This window comes from Strix aluco, chromosome 7 (genome assembly GCF_031877795.1).
Source record: "Strix aluco isolate bStrAlu1 chromosome 7, bStrAlu1.hap1, whole genome shotgun sequence".
Lineage (NCBI taxonomy): Eukaryota > Metazoa > Chordata > Aves > Strigiformes > Strigidae > Strix > Strix aluco.
This window is the reverse complement of record NC_133937.1, coordinates 25,476,074-25,503,862: the sequence shown is the minus strand read 5'-3', so window position 1 is coordinate 25,503,862 and position 27,789 is coordinate 25,476,074. Positions and strand designations below refer to the sequence as shown.

Here is a 27,789-nt window from a genome sequence, read left to right as displayed (position 1 = left end):
GTGTCACAGTGTGGTACATTTGTTTCCTAGCAAGAGCGCAAACCTAACGACTATCCGCCTCCCATTATAAAGAAAATAAAATCACTTCCACGGGAAGAAGGGAGATGAATTTGAACTGAAAAGCTGAAGAGCTGGGCCTCAGCAGAGAGCAGAGGGAGGCTGACTGCGGATCCCGGCTCTAGAAACTGGCAGAAGCCTTGCACCGAACCTCGACTGCGGAGTGCACGGGTCCGCGCAGCCCCCACGCAGCCCCCCGCAAGCAGCGCACCCGGGACGAAACCGGGAGCGAGGGCGGTGGCGGGGCTCGCTGCTCGGGGCTCGCTGCTCGGGGCCCGCAGCCCCCTCCCGCCGCCGTGGGGAGGGGGGGACACGGCTCCGCATCCCCGGGGATGGGCTTCCGGGCAGCCCCGCCAGCGTCGCACCAGCTGCGGGGAGAGCGCGCCGTGCCGGCCGCCGCGGGGATGCTCCCGCATGGAACGTGCGGGGCGGGGGGGGCAACCGCGCCGTCCCCCGCTCCGCCGGCCCCTCCCGCCGGGGCGCGGCGGGCCGGCTCCCGGTCGCACGTGGCGCGGCGGCTGCCCGCCCCCCCGGCCCACGTGTGCCGCCGCGCCGCGCCGTGCCGGCTCCCCGCCGCAGTCCCGGTGCGGCGGGCGGGCGCTGCGGTGCCGGCGCAGCGGCATGGCGGCGGCGGGCCCGGGGCGCGGCGGCGGCGGCAGCAGCGGCTGGGGCCGGAGCCGGGGCGCCGTGCTGCTGCTCTTCTTCTCGCTGTCGCCGCGGCCGCCGGCCGGGGCCGCCTGGCTGCTGGGGCTGCGGCCCGAGGACACGGCGCCGGGCCGGGTGTCCCTGGAGGGCGGCGCGGTGCAGGCGGCGGAGGGGAGCCGCTTCCTGCTGCGCCTCTACTTCCAGCCGCCGCCCGAGGGCAACGGCAGCCGCGGGCCGGCGGGGGAGCGGGAGCCGCGGCTGGTCTTCATCGAGGAGGCGGCTCCGGCGGCGGGCAAGGCGGGCAAGGCGGCGCGGGGCCCGGCGGAGCGGTGCCGGGAGCGCAGCGCCTGGGCCTCGGACGTGGAGGTGGTGGGGCCGCTGCGCTCGGGCGGGGCGGCGGGCTCGGCGCTGGCCGAGGTGCGGGTGCGGGAGCCGCGCAAGGGCGAGGCGGCGGCGGCGGCGCCGGGCGGGCGGCTGTTCTCGCTCTGCGCCTGGGACGGGCGGGCCTGGGCGCACCACGGGGCGGCGGGCGGCTTCCTGCTGCGGGTCCGGCCGGCCGCCCCGGCGCTGGGCGCCTGGCTGCTGCCGCTGCCCGAGGCGGGCTGGCTGCGGGCGCTGGGCGCCCTGCTGCTGCTGGGGCTGTCGGCGCTGTTCAGCGGGCTGCGCCTCTCGCTGCTGTCGCTGGACCCGCTGGAGCTCCGCGTGCTGCGCAACAGCGGCTCGGCCGCCGAGCGGGAGCAGGCGCGGCGGGTGCAGGCGGTGCGCGGCGGCGGCGGGACCTACCTGCTCTGCACGCTGCTGCTGGGGCAGGCGGGGGCCAACGCGGCGCTGGCCGGCTGGCTCTGCGCCTCGCTGCCCGGCGGGGCGGCGGCGGCCGGCGGGCCGCGGGGAGCGCCCTGGCTGCCGGTGCTGCTGTGCGCCGCCGCCGTCTTCCTGGGCGGCGAGGTGCTGCCCTACTCGGTCTGCTCGCGGCACGGGCTGGCCATCGCCTCCCGCACCCTGTGCCTCACCCGGCTGCTGATGCTGGCCGCCTTCCCCCTCTGCTACCCGCTCAGCCGGCTGCTGGACTGGGCCCTGCGGCAGGAGCTCAGCGTCTTCTCCACGCGGGAGCGGCTGCTGGAGACGCTGCGCGCCGCCGGCCCCCACGGCGACCTGGTGCGGGAGGAGTTGGCCATGGTGCAGGGCGCGCTGGAGCTGCGCACCAAGGTGGTGGAGGACGTGCTGACGCCGCTGGCCGACTGCTTCATGCTCCGTGCCGATGCCGTGCTGGACTTCACCACCGTCTCCGAGATCCTCCGCTCTGGCTACACCCGCATTCCCGTCTACGAAGGCGACCGGCGCGACAACATCGTCGACCTGCTCTTCGTCAAGGACCTGGCTTTTGTCGACCCCGATGACTGCACCCCCCTGCAGACTGTCACCCGCTTCTACCGCCGCCCGCTCCACTGCGTCTTCAACGACACGCGCCTCGACACGCTGCTTGAGGAGTTCAAGAAGGGTGAGGCCGCTGGGCCGCCACCCCCCGGGCTCCCCCTGCACCCCTCTGCACCCCCAGTGATTCCCAGGTCAGCAGCCCCCACGGCCCAGCGCGCACGGCCTCCTGGCAGGACCCGGCAGGTACCGGGGATGCTGGGGGGAGTTGGGCCCTGCATGCGCTGCTGTGGCGGTGACCCTGGTGTCACCTGGTGGAACAGCCCCCCGGGTGGATTGAGGGCCTGCAATGCTGGTCGTGCCTGCGATGTCATGGAGATGGTAAGAGCCTTTGGCCTCGGAGGTTGCTGGCTCAGTGGGTGAGCCTGTCCCGCAGGGCTGATGCCTCTGCAGGGGTCTGGCAGCGTGGACACTGCCTGCCTCGCACACCTGCCCAGGCAGGGCAGCATTCGCCACTCTGTACTGTGCAGAGGAGTTTATGGCAGGAGATCACATCTTCTTACTTAGCTCTTGTGTTTTCAGCTAATCAGTGAGAAGCAGGTCTAGAAAGTGTTTCTCTGCAAGTGATTTAAAGGAAGAAGAAAAGCCTAAACCCTTAGAGCTGTACTTTTTTTTTGCAGCTGTGACAGTATTCATAACACAGCAGCTGCCAGCAGCCCCAGAGATGCTGAGAGCTGTATTTCATTAACCATACCTTGAGAATACACACAGCATGTGTTTTTTCCCCCCACTGGGAATTGTGTTTTGCTGCACGTTACTCGGTACATCATATCGTGGTGAGTGAGTCTTTAAGAAATGGCTGCAGCGGTGACATCCTGCATTATGTAATGTGGGAGGACAGCACTGGCTCCCTGGCTGCCTGGGGCCGCTCTGCCGCAAGCAGAGCTGATCATGTGAGAAAGGCCAACCTGGTCCATCCCAGATACAGAGAAAGCTTCTCTGCGAGTCATTGCCATGCTTGTTTTTAGAGTGGGGAGGAGGGGAGGATAGGACGTTTCTTGCGTGCCAGGAAAGTGATCACTAGATACATGCAGGTCAGCATCTTCTCTAGAGGTGCACAACTGTGTCCCCACCGCCTCCCGGGATCACAGGGAGAGGAGTCTTATGTGGCAGGCCTCACCTACCCTCTCTGCCCCTCAGCAACACTGGAAACTGCCAACAGTACAAATCAGCAAATTCCTCTTTTCCATACAGAGTGTTAGCAAAAGCACTAAGATTGCTCGCTGGCTTCAACCTTGATGAGCTGCAGTAGTTCTCCTCCCCTCCCCCCCTTCTAACACAATCAAGTTGTCTCTCCCTATATCCTTATGTGCTTTTCAGTTCCTTCTTAATTGTGGCTTCCCACATGATACTACAACATTACTGAAGTTCACCTGAGGTCTCCGCTACCTCTCCCTTGTCTAGAGAGTTCAGAGTTACCAAAGATGTCAGATGACTTTGGCACAGTTCCCCTTAGTCAGCCTGCCCTGCACTTTATCTGATTTACTTTGATACATTCAACTACTTCCCCCTCCAGGTACCCCCTATAGCCTGGTACCCTATGGATCAATAGACCTATAGAAATGGACTTGTGGTTGCTTAGCTCGCTGCCCTTTGCTTGCCATCCTCTCTGTCCTGCTTAAACAGAGATGTTTTGTGTGTCACTCCCTGAGCTGACAGGTCATTAACAAGCCTTGCTACCTGCCCTACACTTTTGCATGCTAGTCCTCATCTCAAATGAAGATTATCCATCCTTCTTCAGCTTTGCTCCATTAAACTCTTGGCATTTTGCTTCAGGCTCTTCCTTACATCTGTTTGCCATCATGGCCTTCTGGGGCATTTTGCTACAGCCCCTATGTAGAGCTCTCCCTAAAACTTATTTCTGTTCCCACCTCATTTCTCTTGTGTTTTCTAAATTACATGGCTGAAAAGCCTCACTTTGGTCTTAGCATCTAACTCAGCATGGTGTTTAGCAATTACAGCTCTTCCCCAAAATGTTCACTTTCCCAGGTGTTGCTGTTCTCTTGTGATTCATCTTTCCCCTATTTGCAGGCACTTGGACACCCCCAGCACCCTGTATTTGTAGATAGCTACACCCCAGCCCAGCCCTGAACCCCTCCTAAACTCTCTTTTACCAGTTCCAAATACAGGTTCCTGTGCCAGCTCCTGCGCTGTGACAGACATTCGCTCCCTGCTACCGTCAGTCCCGTCCACTGCTGTTTCAGCCCTGTTCAACTGACTATTTAATTTCTAAAATAAAGACTTCCCATTTGAAATTAAGAACCTTAATCACTGTCTCCTTTTCTGTGTCCGTTTGAATTATGGTGAAGTATCTTGTTTGATCCAATGCTTTCCATGGCCAGGTCTTCTGTGACACCTCCACTAATTAGAGAGTAGGCTGATTGCTTGTTGGTTCAGAGAGTGCTTAATGAAGGCATTCATTGCTTCGCACATCCAAGGTGCCTGCAGGACAGCAAATGCTCCCTCTCCTAAGGCCCAGTCTCTTTCTAGGAAATTAAAGTCTTCAGTAAGGATGGGCACTGATAACCACCTCCAGGTGCTTAGGTCCCTGACAAACCTCTAGAGAAACCTTGACAGCTTTCTTTTCTTTCTCCCATGATTAACTCAAACAGTTTTTGTATCTCTTATTTCTTTTTGTTATTACAGTGTTTATACAAAATACCCATCACATTTTATATCTGCCTTTCCTGGATAGCAGTGTATACTTCTGATCTGTTTCACTAATGATTAATGTCCTGTCACATCCACTATACCCATAATGTCATTTTTTTGCATAATGTATAAGTAACTGTGCAATTTCATTGCCAGAGCTCCTTGCCACAGTACACAAACATTTGTTCTTTCTTACTGAAAATGTCAAGGGATGATTTAAATACAGAGCTTTGGGACTCTTGCTCACACCTCTGGCAGCACTTTGCCTTTTCTGTCTCTCCTCCTACTCACCAGCATCACACTGTATTATCCTTGTTTACCTAATGCATTTCTTTTCTCTTGTTGTGCTATTCTAGCTATGAAGATAATCAGCTTTTTTTCCTCTCTGATCTTTTATAGCAGGGTTTGAAGGGAAATTTTCCTTCATTGGTTTCTAGGTATGCTCACACCTAATCTCATTTGAGCTCAGTTCCATTAAGATGCATTGATGTTTGCCTTGAGTTTAATCCATATATGTCACAGATCCCCTCTCTCCCAGCAGGATCCTGTGTAGGTGGGATTACCCTCCACGGACCTGGGGAGGGGCACTCTGTAGCATCAGCTTGCCAAAACATTTGAATTGTATGAAAATAGTAACGTACGCTTCAGTAGCGCCTAGAGAGCTAATGGCCCAGTGAGGTTACAGCGCCCAAGAGCAGCTGTGAGCTCCTGGTTGACAAAACTTGGCCCCTGCCCCATCACAGCAGCGCTGGTCAAACCCTTCACATCTGCTCCTTCACAAGCCTGCTGCTGCTGGCATCGTTTGCTGTCTCTTTTGGCACCAATTCTCGGAGAAAGATGGTTAAACTGGGGCCACTAATGGGAACTGGGGAAAACCCAGAGAAGGCTGCGAACAGGGGCAGGGGGTTGGGGGTGGGGGGACCTGCAAGAGGATAGCTTGGACTTCAACCCACAGCCAGAAAGAGGAGGGCAGCTGCAAAAATTGTGCTGAAAAATAACATTACAGCAGCATGAGACAGGTCCAGCTGAAGGAAGGAAATACTTGTGCTAGAAGATGGTTTTGGCTTTATCTTCTCATCAAAACTCAGTGGAATGAACTCAGAAATAATGAGGCCTGGACACCCAGTTTGCTATCTTTTCAGCACGTTAGGATCATGATAAAAGGCATGTATAGTTGTGCAGCATTTACGCAGAAGTGCTACGTGGAGGACACTACACAAAACATGTCCCCTCTTCTCTAGAAATAAGAAAATACATACCAGTACAGTAACTTTGCCACTGGCAGCCTGAAAGAAGCTGAAACTGCTGAAGGAGTGAAAAAATTTGGAGACAATTTCTTGACAATTTGTATCGGTAAATCTCAGAGTACCTGGCTTTATTCTAGGCTCCCAGGAGGAAACACCTAATACACCAGAGAAATAACTGCACCGTATTTAACAAGCTAAAGCAATATAGAGGGGCAGTTGAGGTCCAAGCAGGATAAACTTCACCTTGGGAGTATGGAGTTCAAAGGAAAGGTTTGTTCATTCATTCAGTGTGAAATGCTTTGGGTGATGCAGTCAGTTTCTCCCCCATCCCTAGAAGATAGCCAAAGCAATCAATGCATGTTGCAGCTTCAGTCCTGTTATATAATCCCTCATGGGGAGCTCCTCCATGAGATCCACCTCCTTGTCTGTGGTGCCTTTGGGAAGTCATAGTCTTATCCGATTCCTCAAATCATTTATGGATTTTGTTGAGTAATTTCCTGGGGGAATCTATATACAGCAGTGTCATCTTTCAGCAAGTAATTTTTCTCTGTCAGAGGAACAGTAGAAATTTTCTCTTATGTTCATTTTCCTGCAGCAGGGCCAAGGCTGAGGTGCAACTCAAATTAGCCGTTTGTGGTTTGGCATCTTTTAAGAGTTACTAAAAGTAAATTCTCCAAAACCAAACTTCCTGGCTTAGCAGGGAAAACAGCCTGTCCTGCAGAGGACAGCTCTCTGCCCTAGGGTCTGTCCTTGCTTTTCAAAATACTCCACAGCCTCTATTAGACTTCTTCAAATTGAATGTAGCTGGAGAAGGTACTTACATTTGCCAGGAACTGGGATCAGTACCATTTCAGCTGCTTTTCTTGCTGTCCTTCTGAGCCTCCAGTCATTGCAAGCACAAAGCATGGCTTGAAATTTAAATCAGGCTTCAAGAGATTTCTGCAAGTGCGATAGCCACTGTCTTGGGCACCTTGATGGGCTGAAGCAGTGACCTCCCCAGCCAGTTGTATGGGTTAAGGAGGGGATTATTACCCAGGAACTATCCTGTACATGTCCCCTGAAGGGCGATTGCCAGGCTGAGAGTGGGTGAGGTGCTGATACATAAAAGATAGTTTCGGTGACTCATGCTGCAACTCTGCCCGAAACATTACTTTGCTTTCTCCCTCAAAACAAAATTGCTAAATCTTACTGTATGAACCCTGGGCTGCTTTACCCCACCCCAGCAAGCCCAGGAGCAGGCCTGCTTCAGAGAGGTGTTCAGCAAAGCAAGAGGGGAGCTGTGTCCTTGGAGGAGGGGGCACCCAGCCAGCCATCTCCCTCTCGGGAGCTGTCGGAGGCACCTTCAGACTGAGCTGTGAGAAAGACTAAAGTGGCCTGAGCTACAGACATCAATGAAAATGGTTTTGCATTGGCTCTTTAAAAGTTTTTTAGCTTCAGAAATCCTTGTAGGCTTCCTTAGGCTCCAAGTAACATGCAAGGGGACCCATCATTTGTGGACAGGCAGGGTCATACCCAGGAGGTCAGAACCCTGTTGTACGGCAGATGGAAGATGAGACTCCATGCCCCCTCTAATCTTCCCCTTACCCTCCTGATCTGTTTTGTCAATGGTAATACATCAGCTATTCCAAATAGTCCATCTTTTCCCCAGTTTTCCTTAGGATTAGAAAAAGCACCAAAGCAGAGTACTAGAAAGGCTTTTGTATTCTGCTAGAGCTGATAAAGTTCTCATCTCTCAGGAGGGTCTGGATTAGATTAGGATTTACAGTTTTCCCTTGACATAGCTCTGATTCCCCATAAAGCTGAGTGCCCCTGCAGCCTTCCTGGTTATTTACCCCCTGTTTAGATGTAGATGTACATTGCCTCTAGGTGCAACTCCTCAGGTGTGTGGTTTCACCCTTAGTGCCGAGTTGTGGTTAGCACAAGAACATGCTCATGCATGTTTCCAGTTCAAGAAGTTCAGATCATGGTCCCTACTTACTTCAGATGCAGGTCTGCAAGGGGGCAACGGAGATGCTGGCAGCCCCTGGCCCAGAGAAGAGCACTGATGAAAAACACACAGAAAACAGATTTCAATTACGTCATGGTTGTTTCACAAATCAACCTTATCTACCAATTACTCTTTTTTTTTTTCTTTTTTTCCTTCCATTTTGTATCTGTAAATGGTTCATGGCTTGTGCCTGTACCTTTGATCTTCTAGTAACAGCTTTAGATCTTACCGTAAAATTCATGAAAATAAATTTCATGCTCATAACGCTCATCCCGTGGAACGAGAGACAACGCTAAACCATCTTTAACATTCCTCTGACAGAGCACCTACATAAAAAAATGATAAGGAAGTAGTCTGGGCTATATTTGCAGCCAACAGCACTTTCTTTCCCACAAGTAAAGGCATTTCCATATGTTCAGACCCAGTTCTCCCATCAGGGAGGATGCTTTGAGGTGGATCTATGAGCCCAAGGTCATTTAGGTACCTATGAAAAACAAGGCTCCTAAAAATGGGCATAAAAGCTTTAGATATCTGCTCAGATGCTTGCTCCATCCGGAAGCTTTCAGCTGTTTATATTAGCTCTGTAATTCAGCATTTTGAGGCATTAACTTTCCAGTGAAGCTGCTGTTTGAAAAGAGCAGATTTCATGTAGCTCATAAAGAATTTAGTACAGTTGTATCCCATGCTGAGCAGACACTTAATCACCTATAGACTTCCTGTGCGAGAGGAGTCCTGCGGAGGCCGGTGAAGCTATTTGCACAAGTAAAGTTAATTGCCCATTTGTTCTAGCATTTGCCAAACCAAGGCTTTGATTCTCAAGTGTTTCACTGTGCTTTCCTGCATCAGTGATAGCCCTGTAAAATTCACATGTGACAGCTTGCTAGTGGAGAAGCAGCTCACCCTTATAATTCATTTCATTTGAGCTATCAAGCAACAGTTACAATAGCATGGGTTTTGGAGTCAGTTTTACAGATCTTAAAGCTGGTTTAGATCAAGTCTGGGGTTTTGTTTAAGTGATTTATCTGTCTCTATTGTAATCCCACTGAAGCAGACCTGCATGATAACAGCTGGAGAAGAGAATGTGACTCCTCTGATATCCCCAGGTCTGTTCCTGTGCCACCCTCCCTTGGACGTTACTTCCACCTCATAAAACATGTCAGCTTCTGCCCTCATACCTGCTCCAAAAGCCACTGCTTTTCCTCTATGCAAGTATAGCAGCTCCCAGGGCTGTGGCAGGGGAATACAGCTGAGCTTGGCAGCATCCCTAAGCCATGACCATACAGCCAGGGCAGCAGCAAACCCCTACCCCTGCTGCTGCCAAATATATAGGGTCTGTTAAAAAAAGTGATGGGAGGAGACCAAGGACACAACTGGGTTGAGGGGCAGGACTTTGCAAACGGTCTCATGTCCCTCAGGTGGGAAATCAGGGCAAGTCAGCCCTTTCCCAGTGGGGGCCAGCTGGGAGCAGCAGTTATTTGCACCCAGCTCTGCAAGGGATGGGAGCAGGTTTTGGGGTGTTTTGTGATCAGCTGGCTGGGCAGGGACTAGGATCATCTCACTCGGTGTGGGCCAGGAGCAACCACATGAATTGCAACAGTTTTCCATCCGTGGGTACCTGCTCCATCTCTAATGCGGGTGTTAGCTTGGAGGCCTAAACCTGGGGGTTTATAGCGTGTCTACAAGTGTTTATTTTCTGTGAAAATAAAGAAATCTTGAGCACTCTAACAGCCCTCCTGGCTCTGCCCCCAGCACAATGAAACGTGGGTCTCTTCCCAGACTAAGGGTGCTGGGTTATTTCTAAATAATCTCATTTGCCACTATGTGAACATGGAGCTGGAATCACATTTCTCTGAGGCTGCTCTAGAGTAAATTACAGTGTCGATGTAGGTGTTTGGCCAAAAAAAGAATTGCCTCCATCACTCTCTGACTGCCTTTAAGTAGCGCCTAAGCTTTTTGTAAGGGCTCGGTGGTTTTGGGTTGCATGTAAATGTCATTAACAACAAGCTTTTGGCCAAAAGAAATAACTTCTCCCCTCTCCTCTCTCACCCGAGGACTTGTAGGAGACCAGATGGCCCCAGTGTTTGGGAGTGGGGTTTGGCAAAAGAGACATTTTTCAAAAGTTGGACTTTGCTAAGATGAAACGTAGCTGTTGCTGCTGTCTTGCGGCCAACGCCGCTGCTTTTTTCTTTTTAAGTCTCAAGTCATGTTGCTTTATTACCCACTGAACAGACAAGATGCACAAACCCATGTATGAAAAGGAGTGAAATAGCCCGGTCCAAAGAACATGCTGAATTTTCAATGCCCCAAGGCTATTGATTTGGTTTTTTAAAGTGCATTTCGGTGCTACTTACTGCAATGTTATGTTCTCATTTCTAATTCTGTAGGCGTGGGAGGCAGTGAGCTGCTCTCTGAAATCTTGCAATAAAAGCTTGGTATGAGGAGGAGGGAATTTATACTGTGGAAAATGCCCCAGCTTTGCTGTGAGAAATGTATAGTGCTGATCTTCGGCTGAGAAATATCATTTGCTCATCTCAAATCCAGGGCAGGGTTATTTGAAGGTCGCATGGTCCTCAGCAAGATGGGTTTGGTAGAACTGCCAGGCTGCCCTGGATGCGCTCATCCCTGTCACTCCGTGGGGATGAGCCAGAAGGCACTGGCAGGCAAGGAGAGAGCTGTGCAGCAGGCAGGAGCCCACCCCTATTGCATCTTTATAGATAAACACTGCTGCCCAGAGCAGCAGGCAAGTTTGTCGGGGAGGCTCCCTTTATGGGAGAAGCAGATGCAAAGGCAGCTGCATAGCAGAAGGGGCCTGCCCCCCTTTTGGGTGACCGTTGCTGTTCAAGGACCTCAACTCCAGGCCCATGGGGAAAATATGCATTTGCAGGTTTCTGGAGGTCCCTACAGTGCCCGTGGTACAGTTGGGTTTGTGCAGGCATTGCAACAGGAGACCCCAGGGCTGCAGAGCAAACAGAGGGAGGGAAAGTTGTTGGCTGTGGGGTCAACAAAGGACATTTTTAACATTTTAAGTAAAACTAGAGGTTCAGAACCTGTGTACATTGCTGAGCAGCTTTGAAGCCATAGGGGCAGTAAGAAAATCAGTACTGTTTGTTGGCAGGTCCAAGAATACACTGGAGCTAGAAACCCAGAAGTTGTTTGTGTCTTGGAAGTTGGGTTCTGGTCAAGCTGCTGAGCAGGAGCATAAATCAGAGCAGACAATAAAGAAAGGGAGAAGTTGAAGAAGTCAAAACAGCTTACAGAGAGCTGGACATGGGAAAACAAACAGTGATGTTTCTAGTATGCCAAGAGCAAGAAGCCTGGGAATGTGTCAGCAGAGCTGCCAGCTTACTGGGGCAAGTGAGGAAGCTGAAACTGTGATCGAGATACTGTGACTTCCAAGCAGGAGTCACCATCATTGCAGCTGAAGGTCCTGGTCCCAGTCTGCTTGTTTAAGGTACTGGAGAGGAGGTGCTGTCAGGGGCAGGGTTTGAAGAAGACATTCAGACACAAGCTGATGACTTGAAAAGCATTCAGCCTTTGCATCCAGAGGGTTCACCCAAGAATTCTGCAGAAGCTAGGCTGAAACAAACATGTGCATTTCTGTATTAAAACCAGCTGCTGTTCTGAGGAGCTGGAGGTTTTGCCTGTATTTTAAGAAAAGCTTCAGGATCAGTCCTGACAGTGATGGATAGAAAGATGTAGGGGAGCTGTTCCTGACAATTTGATAGGAAAGATAATTAACAACAGAATGAGAAAACACCAGGAGGATGAGGGAAACCAGTAGAGCCCAGGGACACACTCACATTTCTGTGTTGGAGGACGCTGTCTCATTGTTCTGTTAGTTATGCCAATGAAGCCGAGGGTAAGCAAGAAGCAGCTGGCACAATGTACAATTCAGTCCTGCACAGGAGGCTGTCAAAGAGCTAAACGGAGTGACTTGCAGTAGGTTGCCTGGGTAGAGAAAGCAAGCGGCCCCAAAAAAGAGCCAGGCAGAGTCCTGTGACACCTAGAAATCAGCCTGAGGAGTAGCAGCCCTGTTAGGCTGGGCTGTGTGTCCAGCCCTTCTCCTTGGGTTAGCGTGATTGGAGTGGCTTTGAATGACAGTGGCTGCTTCTGAGGTTTGGTTGTGATCTGTGCTTCCCACCGAGCCCTGTCCACCTGCCAGCCTGCTGTGCTGGGGACCCCTCTTGCCAGGTGTGGGGGTCTCACTGCCACTCTGCTCTCCCCCTGCAGGAAAGTCCCACCTGGCCATCGTGCAGCGGGTGAACAACGAAGGGGAAGGAGACCCGTTCTACGAGGTGATGGGCATTGTCACCCTGGAGGATGTCATTGAGGAGATCATCAAGTCCGAGATCCTGGATGAGACGGATCTGTACAGTTAGTGTCCCAGAGCAGCTACTGCGGTTGCAGGAGCCAGGGTGGGAGCCCGCACAGACAGACAGACATGTGGGTAGGAAACAGGCCAGAGCAAATCATGGTTCTTCCCCAGAGCAATTCAGTCATGGTGGGAAAAACAAGAATGATGGAGAGGTGCTAGTCAGATGTCAGGGAGTCTTGAATACTCAAGATAAGAAAAGCATCAGCAGCCAGTGGTTGGGCAGGGCCTGACCTGGGGACGCCTGCGTTGGGCGTGAAGTGCCCATGGGTGGTTCCCAAGCTTCTTTCCAACTCTGGGTGGTGCACCCAGCCGGGGCAACCCAGGACTTGTTCCTGAGAAAGAAGCATGTTTCGCCACCCTGCTCCCTCCCCAGGGACGTGCTCCCAAGGCTGTGATGCATGGCACATTTTGTGCGCCTTGCTGCGCTGGGTGCAGCAAGATGTGCCTCTTTCTATATGTGTGCATGTGGTATAGGGCCCTGCAGCTGCAGTGGCTTTGTGGCTGCTGCAGGTGGGCAACTACTCTGCTCTCTGCCTTGCAGCAGACAATCGGAAGAAGGAACGGGTGCCCCACCGGGGACGCAAGCCCCAGGACTTCTCCATCTTCAGGCTCTCGGACAGTGAGATGAAGGTGAAGATCTCCCCACAGCTCCTTCTGGCTACGCATCGGTTCATGGCAACAGGTACCCTTGTCTTTGTGCAAGCCCTGCGTCTCCCTGCAGCAGCACCAGCTCTGCAGGGCATCCCTGAGCTGTTCCTGGGTCAGGCTCCCCCTCAGCAAGCAGTTTCCACCTACCTGGGCATCCTGCTGCTCCACCATCATGGGTCTGCGTGTGGCTCCCCTCTGTGCAGTGTGGTGCTGAGGCTGAGGCCGTGCAGCTCAGAGGACGAGGGGTTCGCGGCAGCCCTGGCCCCACTGAGCGAGCACGTGTTGCCTCCCCTCTAGAAGTGGAGCCTTTCAAGTCCCCGTACCTCTCCGAGAAGATCCTGCTGCGGCTCCTGAAACACCCCAATGTCATCCAGGAGCTCAAATATGACCGAAAGAACAAGAAGGCGGCAGAGCATTACCTCTACCAGCGCAACCGGCCCGTCGACTACTTCATCCTCATCCTGCAGGTGCCTCGAGCAGTGGCAAGCAGAGGGTGGCAGGAAGTGGCCCGTCTCTCCTTGCTGCCTTGCTCTGGGCTGCTGCCAGGAGAGATGCCCATCTTCTCATACAGAGCAGCAGGGGTCCCTGCAGCCCTGGGTGGGTCAGTGGCAAGGAGCGCGGGGTGCCTGTCTGAGCGGGTTTTCCTTCTTCCAGGGGAAAGTGGAGGTGGAGGTCGGCAAGGAAGGGTTGCGGTTTGAGAATGGAGCGTTCACCTACTACGGTGTCCCTGCCATCATGGCTGTCGTTTCGTCAGGTAAGGGCTCTGTGGGCTCCCTCCAGCCCTGCCTTCACTTCTGCAGCCTCCACAGGGCTAAGCTGGCTGGTGGCCAGGAGAAGGGGCTGGCCGTGGGGTGCAGTGGCCCTGCTGTGGGGTGCAGAGCAGGCAGGAGCCCTTCCTCTGCAATTCCTACACCTCCAACTGTCATTTCAGATAACGATGTGCGGAAAGTGGGCAGCCTGGCTGGATCCTCCTTCCTATGTAAGTGTTTTGGGACAGGCTTGGGCTCTAAAACCTCTCCTCAGCAGCAGTGGCTGGCTGGAGGAGGGATGGGTTTACACCCCATGCAGAGCAGCTCAGGCTCTGCTCCAAGGTCACTCCCTTTAAAAAACTTGGTGGAGAAACAATGTGCTGAGGGGCTGATGGAGCAGAGTCCCTGCAGAGGGACTTTTGAGATTTCAGCCACACACTGGATCCCTGCATGGCTGGGCACTGCAAAGGGCACTGCCCACTAGCGGCAGCATGCCCACGTGGATGGGAGCAGTAAACCCTGCGACTTCTGGCACGGTGCATCTAGGTCTCAGTGTAACATCTCTGGACGCGTTTGCATTCCTGAGGCTTGGAGCATGAACTGAACAGGAGTCCCACGCTGGAGGCACAGGGGCTGCTTGAGAATTGCAGAGATGGGTCAATTTATCTATGAGCTGTTCACACACGGAGGTGGGGAAATTAGCTGTTAAAAGTAGATGCCCCAGTCCCAGTAAATTCCCTGCCTGCAGAGCTGATGGGTTAATGAGCAGATCCTCTGCTTGCAGGAGTTAAGAGGGAGCTCTGGTCAGGGGAGACTGTAAGCCTCACCTTCTCTGCTGATAACCCCTGCAAAGCTTTAGTGCCTGGTGGCTTGGGAGCAGGCAGAGGTGCTGCCCACCCCCAGTCTGGCACATGCCTCATCCCAAACCCCAGATGTTGCAGTGCTGATGGTAAGCCAAGGATGTTCTGGGTGCCTAATCAAAACAAGAACCCATGAAGTTCAACCTTTAGGAAGGTGTAGGGAGGGATGTCATGGAGAGAGAAGGGAGAGTGACTGTCACTCCCATGCATTCCAGTCTGCACGCAGCTCTAAGGTTCACCTATTTCTTGCTGTCTGCCTGCTTCCCTTCAAAAGGCTGGCTCGTGGACTGCTGGATTAACCCTGCAGTGCACAATCCTGCTCCTCTGTGTGTCCACAGCATGCTTGGTTTGGACAGAAGGAATAAAGAAAGCATCCGTTTTCCCTCAGCACATTGCTGCATGGCCCAATGCCCCCATGTCCTGGATGACTGTCCCCAGGGCCCCACCAGGGCTCAGGCAGTGGGTGCTGCCTGCAGGCCATGGGACAGGCAGGGCGTGAGCCACTGTGGGGGCCGTGTCAGTGTGGCCACACGTGTCCGCAGTGCCTCCTGCCGGGATGCTGCCGCTCAGGGCTCCAGTGCTCCCTGTGCTCGTGCGTGATGCTGTGTCACGAGATGTTTTCTGCCATCCAGCCACCTCTGCCTGCTGTGGAGCGTGTGTGGTGCTGCACTCCTGGCCAGCGAGGAGACAGGGTGGGAGGCAGAGGTCACAGGGCATCTTCCTTGTCAGGCTAGCATCCTCCTTCCTCCTTGAAGCAAAGCCTAGCAGCAATGAGTTTGAGTAGCATGTCATAGCAGAGAATTCAGACATTAACCCTTGAGCAGTTATTAATTAACTGTTGTTATTCAACTCTTATTGCCAGGTGATCTTTGGCTGTGGCGGCTGGGGCAGGGGTGCGGTGGCAGAGACCCGTCATCGCCAGCCCCGTGGCGGGTCGGGCAGTGAGAGCAGGGAGAGAGCACTAGTGGTTATCAACCTGTCCTTTGCTCCTGGCTGGATCAGGTTGTTCTGGGCAGTGCTTCATACTAGTGCCTTTGCTTGGACTTTTATTTGCAGAAGGTTTTGATCCAGGGGAGAACGCAGAACAAGAGTTGCTGGGGGAGGAGCAGGGAGATCGGAAGGAGGGGGCTGCAGGGAAAACTTTCTGGGGGTTTTACCTTTGAAGCAATTTGAAAACATTAATCACACAGGCAGCGGACAGTCCCTAGAGCATTGCAGCAATGCTGCGGGCACAGTGCCTGGCAGGAGGGCAGTGTGCTGCAGGCAGGAGGGTTGGCGGCTGGGGGAAGCATGGCCGTGGCTGGAGGAGGGGGCTGGAAGCCAACTGGCTCAGATCTCCCGCTGCTTTCGAGGTGGGCACTGCCAGCAGTGAGAGCAAAGATGAGGCATCAGGAGGTGTTAACGAGTGCATGCTCAGGCTGTGTGCCGGTCTCTCCATGCTCCCCCATGGAGCCCTGCACCCCTGTGACATCGCCCAGGGATGCTGTGGAGGGCAGCAGAGCAGCTCCCCGCAGGCAGCAAGTCACAGGGAGGGGGAATGCCTGCCCTTGAAATTGTCACTGCTGCAGTAACCCATGGCAATAAAACGTGGAAAGTGAATTTCCAGTGATTTGCCCTCTCTGTGGCAATGGGTCAGGCAGCCCCAGACGCGGCGTCCTGGCTTCTTGCATTTTCCATACAGAGCAGCTCCCAGTGGCTCTTCTCGGCATTGCCCCAAGACTGTTGAGACCCAAGGCCTTGCAGGGAACTGCAGACAGCCGGGCATGAATGCCTTTGGTTTGCATCATGCTGCCCCTGCCTGCCCCAGCCCCTCTGGGGCTGTGTGGAGGCAGGAGCTGTTGCAGAGCACATTCTCTCTCTGCCACCTGCCTCCACACACAGAAGCATCCCAGATGACAAGCGGAGTGACCTGGGCTACCTTCCGCCCACCTGCCAGGTGGCACAAGCTGACCACAAAGTCCCCTCTCCTGGCAGCGGCTGGTGAAGGGCTGGAGCACGATGCTAGCATTCAGTTGATGGAAGATGCTTTCTGCCCAGACCATGGCTCTAGAGAGATGTGTGGTTGTGCAGACAGGCCTGGCAGGAGCTGGTCCCCCCCAGCCTTACCTCCTCTTACCTTGTCACGGAGCAGCCTGTTGATTTTTTACAGCATTCAGGTCTGTGTCCCTGTCCCCAGGGCTGGCAAGTGCCTCCCCAGAGCAGAAGCAGAAGAGTGTAAGAGGGGCGGGAAGGGATACTGGAGGCAGTGGTAGGAGCCCAGCCCAGGGCTGCTGGCACATGATTCTTTTTCTCATTCTTTCTCTTGGTCTGTTCCCCACCCTCACCTCCATCCCTTGCCTTCCCCTGTGCCCTCCTTCCTTCCCTCTCCCTCTCTCTGCAGTGCCTGTCTCAGTGTCCCGAACCTTCGCTTTCAGCAGAGGGGATTCCCTGGCTGGCTCTCCAGGTAACAGGGCATGGCTTTGGGCAGGGACATCTGCATGTGCCAGGCTCTTTCCAGCCCCCTGTGCATGATGCACCAAGCCTCCTCCACTCCACATGCCAAGCAGCACCAGGAGAGAAGCACCCACGGCACCCTGCCCTGGGAAGACCCTCACTGGTAGGAGCATGGGTGACTGATGGGAGACAGCAGCCCTGTCCCTGCCGCAGCCTCCCCTGTAACATGCAAACCCCAGGAAGAATGGGATGGGGACAAGGGGGAGCCATGGATGGCTCAGGCTTTCTTTGGTGTGTAGTTCTGTAATTTCCTGCACTTGGTGCTTGGGTTTTCTTGCTGCTTTGTGCTTCTGACCATGGTTACCTGCAGCCCTGCATGCACACTGTTCTGCTTTGCTTGCTTTCTGGCAATCCGGGTAACAGAAGGGCGTCTTAGCAGCAGAACAAAGTCAGCAAGATGTTGACGTCACCCATGCAAGGAACAAGCTGCCTTTGTTCCCTAATAAATCACTGAGCAGACAAAATCCATCACGCTGCGTGTCAGAGGCCATCAGTCAACGTGAGTGACGGGCCAGCTTGCCATGGCAGCCTGTGCTCCTGTTCTGTCGGAGTCGGGGTGGACATGAGCATGCCCTCGAGGCAGGTTAAGTAAACCCCGTGGGCTGCCAGCTGCAGCCAGGAGATTTTGTGCCAAATGCCGTGCAGAAGGCCTGTGTTAGCAGGAGACCTGTCAGTCAGTCGGTGTGACAGACAGGTGGCAGGCAGCAGCCCTAACCTCTGCTGCCAGTGCCAGGTCGGATGCCTGCCTGCCTGGTCCCTTTGGTTTGCGTGGGGCTGGCATGGCTCAGAGCCTCTGCTGCCAGCGTGCACCAAGGAGGACCCCCACTGCAGGTCTCATTAGGCCCCTGCCAGCCCGGGTGTGCGTGGGGCACACCCACCGGAGGTGATGGGTCCACCCTGGCCCTGTGTGGCACTGGGGGCTCAAGCAGCACCATGAGTGAGAGTGAGCATTTGCCTCTCTGCTGTCTCCTCCCACAGTGAACAGGTCACCGTCACGGTGCAGCGGCCTCAACCGCTCCGAGTCCCCCAACCGGGAGCACAACGACTACGGGGGCAGCACCACGCAGCTCCACAGCAGCAGCAACAACGTCTACACACCCGACTACTCCGTGCACATCCTCTGTGATGTGCAGTTTGTCAAGGTACCGCTGGGCTGGCAGGGACTGGCCCACCCCAGCCACCCCCTGCCCAGGCACCCTCTCGCCCTGCTCTGTCCTGGGAGCCGGGTGGATGCCCAGTGGGTACTGGGGAGTCCCCACACTCCTGCTACCTGGGGGTTTACTGCCACCAAGTTCCCAGGGGGTCCTGGTGGGACTTGGTGCCTACTGTGCTGGGTGCACATGTCTGTGTGTCAGGTCACCCGGCAGCAGTACCACAACGCACTGGTGGCCAGCCGCATGGACAGCTCACCCCAGTCCCCCGACATGGAGGCCTTTGACAGGGATTCAACCAAGGCCTCGACCACACGGGGAACCCCACAGACGCCCAAGGAGGACCCCACCACCCTCCTGAACGAGAGGAACAGCGTTATGTGTGAGTCACCCAGCAGCATCCCTTCCCTGCCACAGGCCAACACCGCGTGTCCCCTGGGGGGGTCCATGCTGGGACCTGCTGGCATGACAGGCACACCACTGCTGAGACGGAGTTGCATGTGGACTGGGGCACATGGGCTTTTGCACGCACACACCTGCGGATGTTATTCTGCGCCTGCACATGGGTGCAAGTGTGCAGGCATGTAATTCCTCACCACCATGCACTCATGTCCCCCGCGGGTCCGTGGCACTGGGACTTGCTGTTGCGGCTGGCATCCTGCTGCGTGCTGCCCCAGGGCACACCACCTCCCGCCCTGCTGCCACACCTGCCCTGTGTCCCTGCAGGCAGCTACTCCGAGGGGCAGCACAGTCCCAGCGAGTCGGTGTTCCTGCGCATGGAGGGCATCCCCTTCATCCAGGAGGAGCTGGCTGACAACGAGGAGAACAGCAAGCGGCAAAGTGAGTCTGGCCGGGACACACACACACACACACACACAGAGAACCCTGGGGGTGGTGAGGGCTGCGGTGCCCCGGGGTGCTGCAGCCACTCTGGGCTTTTGCAGACAGTGAGTGCTGCGGCATCGTCCTGGAGGCAGAGTCCCCGGGCAGAGAGGCCGGGACCAGCTCATCGCCGAGCAGCTCTGAGGAGACACTGGGCAGGAGGCTGCTGAAATCCCTCAGTGAGTGACTAACCCAGGGAGGGAGCACGCAGGGGAGAGTTCTGCCCCAGGACCCCACTGCCTGGGTCAGCTGCTCCCCAGCCTCATCCTGGGGACACCCTGCATGGGGCTGGCGGGGAGCAGGGGAGCAGTCCAGTTCCCCAGCAGTACCCCAACAGCAGGCAAAACTGCACCTAGGGCTAGCTCAGGCAGAGCCAGCCATCTGGTCCTGGCTCAACCCTATGCATCCCCCATCCTGAGCACCCTTTGCCCCCAGCACCCCAGCCCTAGGCACCCTTGCTGCTGCAGGTGGGCGCAAACAGCAGCCGGCATCGGAGGGTGAGAAGACACCAGAGGAGAGCTCCAATCTCACCCCGTTAATCACCTGAGCAGCAGTGTGGCCGGAGCACAGTGCTGGAGGCCCACGCAGACTGGAGGTAGGAACCTGCCTGTTGTGCAATATTCCTTCCCCAGCAAATGGGAGGTCGCTCAATTTTAATAGCATAAAGGCTATTCAGTTTCAAGTGGCAAAACCAAACAATGTGGTTTGGAGCCCATGCAGGTACATATGTTGCTGTGGGGTGAAGCAGGATCAAGGGATGTAGCAGCAGACTCCAACCATCCTTAGGGCAGGAATGGATGTTGGAAACAGACTGAGACCCTGACTCATGTTTTCACAGTTAGAAATGTGTGTCTGCACCAATATCCCCGAGCCTGGCTAGGAAAGATGCTGCAAGGCTTGAGGAGCAGCAGGTCAGGGAGGGCAAGCCCTGGCCGCCTGCACCAGGCTCTGCTTGTGTTTTTCAGATCTGCAGCATGAGGGTCTCCTGCTGCGAGGCTCACGTTCAACAGCAGCAGGTCTGCACTTGCCCGCTGCCTGCCCGCCCGCCTGCCCACTCGTGCCGCCCCTCCCTGCAGGACTTGTGCAGAGCCCCATTCCTAGGCAAGAAAGGATGTGCCCCCGGCAGGGCTGAACCACCCAGGCGGCCTGGACCAACTAGCTGGAGTCCAAGGGCCCTTGCCCAGTTGCTCCCTGGTAGCATCTGGTCTCAAGGAAGAGGTGGAAAAAGGAAGAGTGGAGAAGTATCTGGCGCGGTGTCCCTGCGGGCAGAGCAAGGAGGGGCGGCCCAACCCAGAACTGCCCTTAGCATCATTGACCATTCCCATCCCAGCAAGGCCCGGAGCCCCTTGGTGCTGGGTGCTGCACAGATGTGGTCTCCACCATGAGGAGAATGTGCTATTTGGGGGGTGCCACATGCCGCTCAGGGCCCCAGCACACATTTGTGCCGTGCCTAGTGACACGCACACTTGCAGCGCCTTGCACACACTGACCATCAACACAGCCCGGCACTCCCGAACCCCTGCTAGGCACAGGGCAGGGAGCCCAGCTCACCGCCGAGCGCAGCCCCCCTGCCTGGGGAGGGCTGCTCCACGCTGCATTGAACCATCCTCCTCTCCAGACATGGCTGCCTGTGGGAGGGAGGCTCCTGCCGAGCCTTCGGGTTGGTACAGACCAGTCAGTAGTTTTTGTAGAGGCTGAACGCAACGGGGATATTAACATTAAAAGTGATTTTTCCCTGAGCGATGCCCTGTCTGTGTCAATGGGTGTAGGGAAAGGCATGCTCATCTCTCCCACCGGGTTAGGCTGCCCTCATACCTGCGGCCAGAGGTGGCTGGAGTAACAGGACTCAGCATCGCCGAAAGGAGCATGTAGAGGACCAGGTCAGCAAGTGCTTCCCAATTTCTCCCTGTGAACCTGGGCTCTGTCACTCTTGCTGCCAGGAAAGCACTCAGCAGTTCAGAGTTACACCACAGCAGTGCAGACAAGGACTGGGGAAGAACAGGAGTTAATATCATGCCATTGCAAACACAATAGTGGGATACACATGCTGGAGTACAGCCTGACAGATAATGACAGAAATCTCATAGTCCACCAATGCTGATAAAACTTCAGTTGGAGTAACTGCATCCCTGTCTGGGCACTGCCCTTCTAAGGAAACACACAGCAATTGAAAGGAGGCCAGAGGAAAGCAAGGGCTGGAAAACAACCTACCCAAAAGGCTGAAGGAAACAAGGTCGCTTAATCTTAACTGGTGAAGGATGCGAAGGGGAGAGAGGAAGTTTTCAAATACATAAAAAGCTGTTGCAAAGAGGAAAGGAATAATCTGTTCTCTGTTGCCATGGTAAATGGGATCATGGGTAATGAGCTTACACTGCAGAAAGAGAGAAATTTAGGTCACTCATTAGAAAAAACAAGGTTGGTAAGGCTAGCAAAGCACTGGTACAGATCATGTGGGGTGGGCCAGGCTCCACACTTAGAGGTCTGTACGGACAGAAGTGTACGCAGAGGTCAGAAATAACAAAAGCGGAGTTGGTTCCTTCAAGTCCGTCTCCTGAGATCACCCCTAGAAGTCATCCTTTAACCACCACCCCATCATCCCAGCTGTGTATGGACACCAAGGAGAAAAAGCTCTCTACCTGCACAGAGGAAAGGCTGCCTCTGGCTCACTCTCCTATGTGACATGAACACTAATCTGAAAAGGACAAACAGACCCCACGCACTGTCTCTTGGCAAACACAGCAAGGGAACAAGGCACCATTTTCACCTTTACTCTCTAAGCTACAGCACAAGCAAAATCCATCAGCGGAACAGTGACTATCACCAATTGACCCAAGGAAAGGGGCTGTTCCCCTTTCTTCACCAAGATCTTAGCAGGAGGCTGCTCTGTCAAGGTGGTGATACCAGCTCACAAATAGATCTGCAAACAGGGACTGCAGAGAGCAGCAGCAGATGGTCCCAGATCTTTTTCAGTGCCAGAAACACAGGCTGAAGCCAGGGGGAGAAGGTGGTGGTTCACCAGGGGCCTGCTGAGAAGGAAAAACAGGAAAGATCTGGTTTTTGACACGCTAGTGGCAGGCCAGGAGCTCTGGGCCAGGGAGAGATGGCCAGATGGCTGAGTAACACACAACCATCCAAAAAGCAAGTACGTACAGCCAGGCAGGACAAGCTGGACAGTACAGGCCAGGGGGGCACAAAGAACACAAGACAGACATGGGAAGAACTGCTCAGCTTCACGTAGAGTCACAGGGAGCTCTCAACTACAACTCTTCCAGTAGGACTGTGCCCCATTACTTGCAACCGTGATCATCAGAGATGCCACACACCACAAGGGAGAAAGGGAGAGCCTTGATAAGCCCCAGTGGACAACCCAGGATACTGAGGTTTAACCTCAGCGTGGGAAGAGGTTATTGCAGCCTGAAGGCATGACATCACAGAAGGCAGGGGTAGTGTTGAGATGGAGGTTTAATTTTCTGTCAGCAACACAAAGAAGCAATTATCACAATTACAAACGTTTGCTCGCATAAGGCTCAGAACTCAGGGTGGGGGGGAAGCCAGCAACAGCTTCGCCCCTCCCCAAAATACTACCGAGTGATATCAGTTGACAAGCCGTACGAGATCCCAACTGATTGGGCAGTTATCCCACAGCGCATTGCACTGGCCTCGATCAAACTGATCAGTTACACGAGTTGATTTGGATGTGATAAAGATGCAGCATTAAGTGCCTGAAGACCAGGCTGCTGTCAGTCAAACAAGAGACAAGGTGACTCATGCTGTCCCCACCCTCTTGGGGGCACTGGCTTACCATAGTGCAAGGGGTACTTCAAAAAGGTCAAAAGATGATTATCCCTGACTGAACTACCATTCCCATCTTTATTAAACCCCAAGAGGTGCGGGACAAGGCAAGCCATGAGCAGAAAAAGACACAGACTACACACTACAGCTTTGGTGACTTCATGTTAAGTTTGGTTGTTCATGTGCTTCATTGGATTTTTGTGACGGCTTCATGGATGGACTTGGCCACGTAGTCCAGGTTCTTGGTAGTCAGGCCACACATGTTGATGCGCCCACTAGCCATCAGGTAGATGTGTTTTTCCTTGATCATGTACTCCACCTGCTTAGCTGGGGAAACAATTGGACATCGGTCAGAGCAGTGACCCCACAGCTCAGAAAAGCCCAAAGAACCAGTTGGGGCTGCTTGAATCTTTCACAACCAGCAGAAAACTTCAAGCACTGGCCACTAAAATGCTGTCTGATGCTTCATCCCTGCTGAGCCACAGAGACAGTGATCCCGGGACTTCAGTGAGGTTCCCAAGAGATTCCTGCCTGGACTGCTTCAGCCCAGTTCACCCCCAGCAAAACTGTCCTCACCCAATCCTCCCTTCACCAGGCCACTGGGTACTTACGGTTCAACCCTGTGAAGCTAAACATGCCGATCTGCTCTGTGATGTGGTTCCAGGTGCCTGGGGTCCCAAGGGACTCCAGTCGAGACCGCAGCTCTGACCGCATCAGCAAGACCCGATCTGCCATCGTCTTCACATTGTCCTTCCTGCAGCAGGCAGGAAGCAGAGCGTGAGGACAGGCACCTGTCTGGTTTGGAGCCATCTGCCCAAGCCTGGCACTCAGGGAGACAGCTTGCCCCCCTGTCCCTCTCCCACCAGCCCTGGCAACACGTACCACTCAGCAAAGAGCTGCGGGGAAGAAAGTGTAGTTGCCACAATCCGCGCTCCCTGGGAGGGAGGGTTGGACCAAGTGGTGCGCACAATCTTCTCCATCTGGGAAAGCACGCGCTGCACGTTGTCTGCATCCTTCCCCACCACAGTCAGGTTCCCCACACGTTCATCTGCGGACAAGCCAAGAGACATGAGCCATTGTCCCACACTTCACGGCAAAGCAGAGCTCTCCCTACCCCCCAGCATGCCAGCCCCATCTGTCTGGGTATGATGCTACTGGGCCAGCTTACTGCCAGACACTCACTGTAGAGCCCAAAGTTCTTGGAAAACGACTGTGCACAGAAGAGCTCAAAGCCCTCGGAGACAAAGTATCGCACAGCCCAGGCATCCTTGTCCAGGCTGCCAGAGGCAAAACCTTGGTACGCCGAGTCGAAGAACGGAAACAGGAACCGGCGCTGCAAGGAGGAACAGTGTTAGAGGGAAATCCCTTCCCCACAACCTTCACTTTACCCCCCACTGTCCCCATAGGAGGGAGAAAATGACCATTGAGCTTCCAGACGAATACAAAAGAAACATGGTCCGGCAATATCAGACTGGGACATTTTTTTTCTACTGGGATAAAAGAATAGGAAGACTAAAGTGGTCAATAAAAGGTCAAATGCAGGAGAAAACTGCATTTGAGCATGCAGGCACAAGAGATGCACCACCTGCTATCCAGCACCTGTGAGAAGCAGGTGCCTGTGGATAATCTTTCCAGCCCAAGAAACCTCACTGCAGCCCATGCCACGGAGTTAGAAAAATCACAGAATCATCTAGGTTGGAAAAGACCTTGAAGATCATCTAGTCCAACCATTAACCTAACACTGACCATTCTCAACTGCACCAGATCCCTAAGCGCTATTGAAAGCAAGAACTTGGGAGGCATGAGCAGAACTAGGAGGCTTCTATTCTCTGAGCAGACAACCAGCATCCTGTCAGCCTCTCCCTTCAACACCTGCCCTGCGGGACTCTTCCAGCTCCTGCCACATCTCATGCCATTCCCTACAGCCTATTTTGGATACAAGTGCCCTGGCTGGCTCAAGAGCTATCTGTCCCCTCAGCATTGCTTTAGCCCCAGCAGCAGCCCATACCTTCATAACAGCAGCAATCTGCTTCCACTGGTCAGGAGTAGGGTCTGTGCCTGTTGGGTTGTGCGCACAGGCATGGAGGATGAAAATGGAGAACTCAGGGGCTTTCTGAGGAGAGAGAGAGCAGGTTTTGGTCACACATATGGACGAGACTGGGCACCCATAGCAGAGGGAGAGGCCGCGAGCTGCTCTGAGTACCAGCAGTCTCTTTCACAGAGATCCACTTCCAGGCACAGCATGCGAGAGCCCAGCCAGGTGCTGACAGCACAGCACCAAGCTCAGCCTGTCCCATGTTCGTTTTACTAACCTCCATGTCACCCAGCAGCCCCTGGAGATCCAGACCCCTCTTCGCAGCATCCCAGTAGTGGTAGGTTCTAATATCTTTAAAGCCAGCATCCGTAAACACGGAGTTGTGGTTCTCTGAGGAAAGAAATCACTTTTCAGAAAAGCAGGCTCCACCTCCAGCAAGCCACCTTCTCCAGTCCCAGTATCTCCCTAAATATCACCAAAATACGCAATGGAGATACTTACTCTCCCTTTACCCACAAGGGGAAGGCCCCTCTCTCACTGCTCAGGCCCCTGCCATTCCCCGCTCACCCACTGACCCACAGGGCTCCCTGCGAGGAGGCAGCAGCACTGAGGACAACACTCACCCCAGGATGGAGCAGAGACGTAGACTGGGGTCGCTGTGTTGTTGTTTCCATTGTACCACCGCCTCAGAAACTCTGCGCCGATACGCAGAGCACCTGTGCCACCCAAGGACTGAACGCTTCCGATCTGCAACAGAGAAAGTTGCCAGCAGGGTCCACCCAGGTCAACCCAGCTGTTGATGCACAGAAAACAGCGGCACTTGGGAGAGCGAGACAGGATCCCAGATGTGCTCCCTGGGGTCACCCCAGCCAGGGCACTACCCCCTTCCAGTGGTCTTCAACCTCCTTCGGCACTCAGGCCCATCCTGACACCTTCTACAGTTATAAATAGACTCCAGTTTATTCCTGTTACTTTTTGGCACAGAGCAGGTTCCCTGCCAGTAGCTTATTTCAGGAAAGGTGGTCTATGATCTGACTTCAGTTTCCCGTGGCGCAGCCATTAAAAGATGATGGAAAAAAACAATTCCAGTCACAGCCCACGTTTGGCCTTTCCCAAAAACTATGACTACTTGCTCAAACAGCTTCAAGTACACGGGTTCACCAAGTAACCAACAACCAGTAAAGACCACATCAGAGAAATCCCCAAACCCTGTCAAAAAGCAGTCACTCCGCACATTTGTGCTCTTCTGCTCGGTCTGCTACCGAGACACCCCGGGGATCCCAGCAGCTTCCCGAGCAAGGAGCAGTCTCGTTCCCTGTCCACCACCTACCCGGTTCTCCTTGATGGCCGGGCTGTCGTCACCCAGGGCGATCCGGGAGGCGTTGGCCCGGAACTCGGGCAGGCCGAGGATGGGCAGGTACTCGTGGTTCAGGCTGTTGTCATTGGCGATCATCTGCTCCACCTTCTTCACCACCGGCAGGACCCATGGCTGCCCCTCGTCCGTGCGGTAGGCTGCGAGAAGAGGGAGAGCTGTCCCCTCCACACCCGGGCAGACGCTGGGCTGCCCGGCGCCCGGCGGGGCCTGCCCGGGGCACCGACACGCGAGGCCAGCCGGCAGGCCACCGCGGGGCCGCCCCCACGACCTTGACGCTCGCCGGCCACCCGCTGCCCGCCCCCGCCACCCAGCCTCGCCACGGCCCGGTGACCTTCCGAGCCCAGGTCCCGCTGCTGCCGCGCAGCCGTTCTGGCAAGGGCACCGGCCGGCCTGCCCCGCGGAGAGGGGCCCCGCCGAGCCGGGGGAGGCCGCGGACTCACCGCCCACGCCCAGGTTGACCTTCCGCGCGTCCCCGTCCTCCCGGAAGTCCGCCGTCAGCTTGAAGACGGCCACAGGCGGGGCGCGGGGGACGGCGGCGAAGATGGAGGCGGCCATGGCGGCGCGGCGCGACCCCCTCCGCTCCGCTCCGTTACGTTACGGGCAGCGCGCGGCGCCTGGAGGAGACGCTCACCTTCACCGGCGGGGCGGGGCCGCCGCACGCCGCCACCAATCAGCGCGCCGCCGGCGGCCCCGCCCCCGCCGCCAGCCAGCCGCGGCCCCGCAGCGCGCCCCGGGCGGAGCGCGGGCAGCCAATCGCGGCGGGGACGCCGGCCGGCGGCGGCTGCCGCGCCCGGTGACGCGAGCGGCGCGGAGACGCAGGCGCTGCCTGGGGCGGCCGGCGCCTCCTCGGCCCCGCCCCGCTCCCCTGCGCGCGGGTTGGGCGGGCGCCGCGCCCGGGGCGGGGCGGGCGCCCGCGCGTGGCCGGGGCCGGGTGCCGGCAGCCCTGGGGCCGCGGCGCAGGGCCTGCCCCGGTGTGCGGCGTGCGGTGAGGGAGGAGGGGTCCCGGCGCCGCAGCGGGGGGGCTGCGGGGTGGTCCCGGGGTGCAGTGCCCGTGGCACGGGGTGCTGCTGGGGGTGCCGTGCCCGAGACAGCGCGGCTCTGCGGTGGTGCTCGGGGCTGCAGTGCTCGGGGGGCGGCGGACGGTCCCCACAGGGGAGCCGGGGGTGCAGGTCAGCCCTGGAGTGCAAAGCTGAGGGGCACGACAGCCCCGGGAGGGCCGTGCCCGGGGGTGCAGGGTGGTGCCAGGAGGGCCATGCCCGGGTGTGACGGGTGCCTGGGGTGCGGGATGGTCCCGTGGGGTGCAGTGACCCGGGGGCGGGACGAGGACGGCTCTGAGGACGGCGGGTGTTTCCACCCCAGGGCGGTTCACGGGCATCTTCCATCTGCTCCGGGTTTTTAGGGCGCTTTACC

The 27,789-nt window shown here is 55.6% G+C and overlaps 3 protein-coding genes across 6 annotated transcripts in view; 1 reads left to right on the top strand and 2 right to left on the bottom strand.

The window, feature by feature from the left end:
• HPSE2 (heparanase 2 (inactive)) overlaps positions 1–4,296 on the bottom strand; it is a 129,470-nt gene extending 125,174 nt beyond the window's left edge. The window contains exons 1-5 of the mRNA XM_074831640.1: positions 4,186–4,296; positions 2,324–2,595; positions 2,059–2,245; positions 1,750–2,006; positions 1,486–1,635 (exon numbers count right to left, since the gene is read on the bottom strand). Of these exons, the coding sequence (XP_074687741.1) occupies positions 1,486–1,635; positions 1,750–2,006; positions 2,059–2,245; positions 2,324–2,595; positions 4,186–4,296 (977 nt within the window). The remainder of the gene's footprint in view (positions 1–1,485; positions 1,636–1,749; positions 2,007–2,058; positions 2,246–2,323; positions 2,596–4,185) is intronic.
• On the top strand, positions 676–20,916 carry CNNM1 (cyclin and CBS domain divalent metal cation transport mediator 1). Of its 4 annotated transcripts, XM_074831040.1 has the most exons (13): positions 676–2,200; positions 12,250–12,393; positions 12,936–13,076; positions 13,340–13,509; positions 13,697–13,796; positions 13,974–14,021; positions 17,032–17,094; positions 18,123–18,286; positions 18,500–18,677; positions 19,022–19,135; positions 19,240–19,356; positions 19,645–19,772; positions 20,143–20,916. In XM_074831040.1, the coding sequence occupies exons 1-12, from the start codon at positions 679–681 to the stop codon at positions 19,722–19,724; spliced, it is 2,841 nt and encodes a 946-aa protein (XP_074687141.1). In that variant the 5' UTR covers positions 676–678; the 3' UTR covers positions 19,725–19,772; positions 20,143–20,916. The 4 variants fall into 4 exon arrangements, with proteins under 4 accessions (XP_074687141.1, XP_074687143.1, XP_074687145.1 ...); XM_074831042.1 differs by lacking the exon at positions 20,143–20,916 and having other exon boundaries at positions 19,244–19,356; XM_074831044.1 differs by lacking the exon at positions 20,143–20,916 and having other exon boundaries at positions 19,244–19,356; positions 19,613–19,733.
• Positions 20,917–22,621: 1,705 nt separating this feature from the next.
• GOT1 (glutamic-oxaloacetic transaminase 1) lies at positions 22,622–27,047 on the bottom strand. Its single transcript, XM_074831038.1, has 9 exons — positions 26,820–27,047; positions 26,335–26,516; positions 25,628–25,751; positions 25,282–25,394; positions 24,978–25,082; positions 24,152–24,302; positions 23,852–24,017; positions 23,581–23,723; positions 22,622–23,296 (listed from the first exon to the last, which is right to left on the bottom strand). The coding sequence occupies exons 1-9, from the start codon at positions 26,932–26,934 to the stop codon at positions 23,157–23,159; spliced, it is 1,239 nt and encodes a 412-aa protein (XP_074687139.1). The 5' UTR covers positions 26,935–27,047; the 3' UTR covers positions 22,622–23,156.
• Between the last annotated feature and the right edge of the window lie 742 nt (positions 27,048–27,789).